This window comes from Telmatherina bonti, assembly GCF_933228915.1.
Source record: "Telmatherina bonti genome assembly, chromosome: 22".
Lineage (NCBI taxonomy): Eukaryota > Metazoa > Chordata > Actinopteri > Atheriniformes > Telmatherinidae > Telmatherina > Telmatherina bonti.
Window position 1 is genome coordinate 10,777,352 of NC_136631.1, and position 5,242 is coordinate 10,782,593.

Genomic DNA, 5,242 nt, shown 5'->3' on the forward strand with positions numbered 1-5,242 from the left:
CTCTCAACATCTCTCCCTTTCACTTCCTCCGCCTGTCACTGCCAGAATGCCTGAAAAGCTCCATGCTGGCAAAACACAGAAAACAAGCTGGTTAAGCTCTGAACAAACTGCAGATGGAGCCAATGTTTCAACAAGACTGCTTAAATCTAATTGTGGAACAGTATGAAGAAGTGGTTTGCGAAAGTTAAGGGACTTATTGTCTTTTTCTTGGGCAATTATCTGTGCCCAAAGTTTCCTGGAAACATATTGGAAGGATCCCATGCTGTTATTTTATCTTAGAGACCATCAGTTATCCATTCAGCAGCTCTCTGGAGATAGCGAGAAAGTGAAAATGCAAAGCCAGACACCAGTAGGAGGAGTGGAGACTCTGTGTCAGTTATGGATTGGGACATCAAACAGACCACTGCTCTTCAGTAGAATCAAAGCTGGATCATTTTTCAAGGTTATGCTTAGTACAAGCGCTGAAATACAATTTCAACCCAAGGACACGATTTAAGCTCTTTGTAGAATCCCTGTATGTCACTCGCATCTGCATTGTAAATTTCAGTCCGCTTCAGACTGGTATTATGACTAATTGGGGAAATTTCACATGACTTTTGCAGCTTTTGAACTTCTGAGGAAACTCTTTTAGGCTAAAATGACCAAATATTTTTTTCACACACTTTTCTCTGATAAAAGCTTCAACAGCTTCCAAGTGTGTCTACATTCCAAGTGTGTTTACATTCACACCAACTCTCTGAGCCTAAGACAGAACCTTCTAACACATCACCAGACCTGTACAACACTGCAGCAACAGACAACTGGACTGTAATTATTAAGCAGGGAGGAAGAGGAGCTGACGTGTGAAGGCAGACTGATAAATACACAAAGACAGAGGCAGGCTAGTGGATGGATAATAAGGTAGAGAGACACAGATAGTTACTCGGGAATCAGATGGATGGGCAACAAGACAGGTCGACAAATAGCAAGGCTGTCAGAATGACAGCTTGGAAACACCTTAAACTCGACTCTGCTGCACCAATAAAACCGCATTTCTTGCAGTCTATTGAATTTATAAGTTGTCTCGATGCAACAGCACTAAATAAATATAGGAAAATGCCATCCTACTTACTCTATTCCTTCTTTTTCCATTAATTTGATTGGCACACTACACAGAGCGGATGGGAGTCAGGGTTTGTAGTTGCTGTGGCAACGGCCTGCTCTTTGTTAAAGGCTACATTCCTGGCATCTGATGTGTCTGTGCTGCGATCGATAAAAACCCCAGCCTGCAGGGACTGATGAACGGACCGGGGCGTTCGCCAGGCCAGGCAGGAGAAGCGGGGAAGGCAGAAGGAGTGAGGTAGAAGATGTGCGAACAGGAGGACGGAGAGATAAAAAAAAAGAAGAAAGCAATAGCAAAGAGGAGACAAAAGACAGGGATAGATATGGAGATGCGAGCCGTGCGTCTGATGAGCCGGGCGGAGGGGTGAGTGCTGTGGGAAGAGAGGAAGAGTGAGCGCTCACGGCTCCTTCTGCCTCATCTCAGCTATTTTCTGAATGTCACTCACTTCACTATCAAAGTAAGGTATGTGTCTCTGTATGTGTGTGTGTGTGCTCATCCTCTGCTTACCTTCGCTTTTCATGCTCTGCAAGCAGTCAAAAAGCAGTCAGAGGCACCTTTTTGTATTTCCAACCTTTTTCTTTTTCTTTATGATCGTGCATTCAAATTTCCACAGCTCACACATGTGTCTTCAGTTTCACACGCTTAATTGGCAAAGATAACCATGAGCAGAATGCAGAATCTATCGGTAATGAGGCAATTATGGTCAGCCTCTCTGTCTACACTGCCATCTGTCAATTCAACAACCTGTGGCTGCTGGAAGATGTTTATATATTAAGGTCCGTGTCTTTCTGTGCTGTGAAAAGACTTTGCTCTCAGAGACCGTGATGTTTTACGGTTGAACTCTGCATTTATTTCCTCATTACCCCACGGTTCTTGCATCTTCCTTTGTAAATCCTGCACAAAAGAAATGCAAAAACAATGATTGGAAAGCAAGGAAAAACAGCAATAAGTAGAATAGTTATTGCACATTAGGCTTGTTGATCACCTCGTACTCATATGTGAAATGTTTGACTGTCATGAAAATCACAAATTGCTGTGACACACTTGTGCTGAAGTGTTACTCTATTATGCTGCACATGAAGCAATTTAGCCTGCAAGTAATTGGCAGTCGGAATCAAATGGATTTTGCATGAGATAAAATTGTTTGCAGACTCGATTCTGGAACAAAAGCTACACAGATGACTTGTTCAGGCAGAATTATGCCATAAGAAGTATGCTTAAACAGTCAGTGATAAATATAGAAACCTGAAATATTTGCTGCAATGAGCGAAATTAGATGACTCAGGATGATGACTACATGTTATGGAGTCGTATATATTTATTTCCATTCCCCCTGGAGGGCTTTTATTTGCTTGCAGACAAACTGCAAACTATATGGGTTAAATTATAGAAACAAACACAAACTGTCATTTTATATGTTTCTTTTTTTTTTCCTGGTTTTTGTCTAAACACCTGCCACATTTCCCATGCCTTCCCACCACCAGCACACACACAGACACACCGCACCAGCAAATCCACATGGGCATTTAGCGTCGCCGCAGTCTAAAAGAGGGTCATTTCTCGCCATCAGGCTGAAACATCTTCCATCCTCGTAAAACATCTCCACTTAGCCTGCAACCTTTTGTTCTAACGTGGCGACGAACAATCACATTTTTCTGCAGCATATATTTCTATTTCTTGCATGTCTCTCCCTTGCTGTGAGTTTAATTCCATTATATCCTTTTGGTGAGGGAAAGAGACAGCTCATTAAAAGGAGAAAAAGACCTGGCAGTTTAAGTAGATATAAAGAAGAGGCTGGAAATGTAAGAAGGTGTAAGGAGGAGGTGCAGGCCGGCTGATTTAAAGGCATTTCAACAAATTTTTTGTTGGTGTATTTTGTCTTGCAGGGCTTGTTCGGGATGATGCTGTGTATGGGAAAGAAGCCGTGCCATGACAGAGGGCAACGTGGGTAGAAGAGACATGCGACACCCAGCCCCGCACCACTGCCACCTCTTCCTGGGCGGGGCCTTGCTGCTTCTCCTGATCAGCACAGCTCTGAGCTGCCCCGCCCGATGCGAGTGCTCTGCCCAAAGCAAGTCAGTCAGCTGCCACCGTAAACGTCTGCCCAGCATCCCTGAAGGCATCCCCATCGAGACGCGAGTCTTGGACCTCAGCAAGAACAGGCTACGCACCATCACACCAGACAACTTCTCTTCCTTCCAACAGCTGGAGGACCTGGATCTGAGCGATAACCTTATCAGCGTGGTGGAGCCTGGATCGTTTCGCTCTCAGCTTGCTCTGCGCTCGCTTAACTTCCGCAGCAACTTGCTGGCGCTGGTTCCTGCCGGCGTTCTGTCAGGCCTGACCAACCTTACCCGCCTTGATTTGAGCCACAACCGACTGGTGGTGCTCCTGGATCATGCCTTTCAAGATCTGCGTAGGCTGACATCCCTGGAGGTGGGTGATAATGAATTAGTTTTTTTCTCTCAGCGGGCCTTCACGGGATTACTCGGACTTCAGAGCCTCACCCTTGAACGTTCCAATCTCACGGAGGTCCCAACTGAGGCTTTGGCACATCTGCACAGTCTGCTTGAACTGCGCATGCGCCACCTGAGCATCAGCTCGCTTAAGCCTTTCTCCTTTAAGAGGTTATCTCGTCTGCGCCATCTAGAGATCGACTTCTGGCCCTGGCTTGACACGCTGCCTCCCCTCTCACTTCATGGCCTCAACCTTACAACATTGTTCATCACCAACACCAACCTATCTGCCTTCCCCGGTGCAGCACTGCGCAATCTGCCCTACCTCACACACCTTAACCTGTCCTACTGCCAAATCCAGCACATCCAGCAAGGTGATCTGGGCCAATTCCCACACCTGCTGGAGCTCCACCTTCAGGGGGCTTGCTTGGTTTCCATTGAGCCCTTTGCTTTTGTGGGCCTTAAATCTCTACAGCTACTGGATGTGTCACAGAACCACCTGGACTCTCTAGAGAAGGGGGTGTTTGCCTCACCAGACACCCTGCAGAGGCTTTGTCTTGGTGGAAACCCGTTAGTATGCGACTGCAGATTGCTATGGCTGCTCAACAGCCACAAGCCCCACTCTCTGCAGATTCTGGACATCCAGCCTCAATGCAGTGCACCTGACCACCTCATAGGGAAAACACTCCATGACCTTAAGGAGCCTCTTGTCTCCAGGTATATGACCTGCACCAAACCACGGATTGGGCCCAACACGACGCAGCTGCTTATGGCCGATGAGGGTCAGCCTGCCCGGCTGAGCTGCATGGCAGAGGGAGCCCCTCGACCCTCTGTGGTCTGGATTACGCCACACAGACGCTACATTACAACCAAAAGCAGTGGCAGAGTGGAGGTCCAACCCGATGGCACCCTGGAGATCAAGGCAGTAGAGCTACACGACAGCGGGGTGTACTTATGTATCGCCAGTAACCCTGCTGGAAATGCTAGTCTGTCGGCATCTTTAGCTGTGAATAGCATGAGCCTAGGGGACAGATCTCACTATAGCAACAGAAGCTCAAATTATTTGACAGACTCTAACAGCACATGGGGGAATGGAACACTATTATATAACATGACAGTCCCTATCGACATAAAGACTATCATTATATCTACAGCTATGGGCTGTTTATCCTTCCTAGGTGTGGTCATCTTCTGCTTCCTGCTTCTGTTTGCCTGGAGTCGGGGGAAAGGACGCCACAGGAGCAACTTTGACATCGAGTACGTCCCACGGAAATCCAACGGGGCCGCTGCAGACGTGGCTGAGACGAGCGGCCCACGGCGCGTCAACATGAAAATGATTTAAAATGGATGCGGACTGATTGCACGCGACAGAAACGACAACATAGTGCACACATATCAGCTGACAAAAACTGGCCGCTTCTTTTCCTCCTTTTATGACAAAGTGGATTTGTGACAAAACGAAAGTGATGTACTAATATAGTGGGTGTCGATATGACGGTGATCTAGTGATAAAGTGGACATGTGAATATAAAAGTGATATATGAAACCGTGGACGTGTTTATATGACCTAATGTTCTCATACAGTACACTGAATATAAAACTATAACCAACATATCAATATGGGAGTGATATAGTGTTGCACTAGCCAAGTGATTCAGTGGTGATGTGATGAGTAATGATATTG

The 5,242-nt window shown here is 46.4% G+C and overlaps 1 protein-coding gene across 1 annotated transcript; it reads left to right on the top strand.

Moving 5' to 3' along the window:
• Positions 1-3,031: 3,031 nt before the first annotated feature.
• Positions 3,032-4,900, top strand: LOC306772295 (leucine-rich repeat and immunoglobulin-like domain-containing nogo receptor-interacting protein 2; the record flags this gene model as incomplete). The annotated part of the gene is made up of 1 exon (XM_079261717.1): positions 3,032-4,900. The coding sequence occupies one exon, from the start codon at positions 3,032-3,034 to the stop codon at positions 4,898-4,900; it is 1,869 nt and encodes a 622-aa protein (XP_079117843.1).
• Between the last annotated feature and the right edge of the window lie 342 nt (positions 4,901-5,242).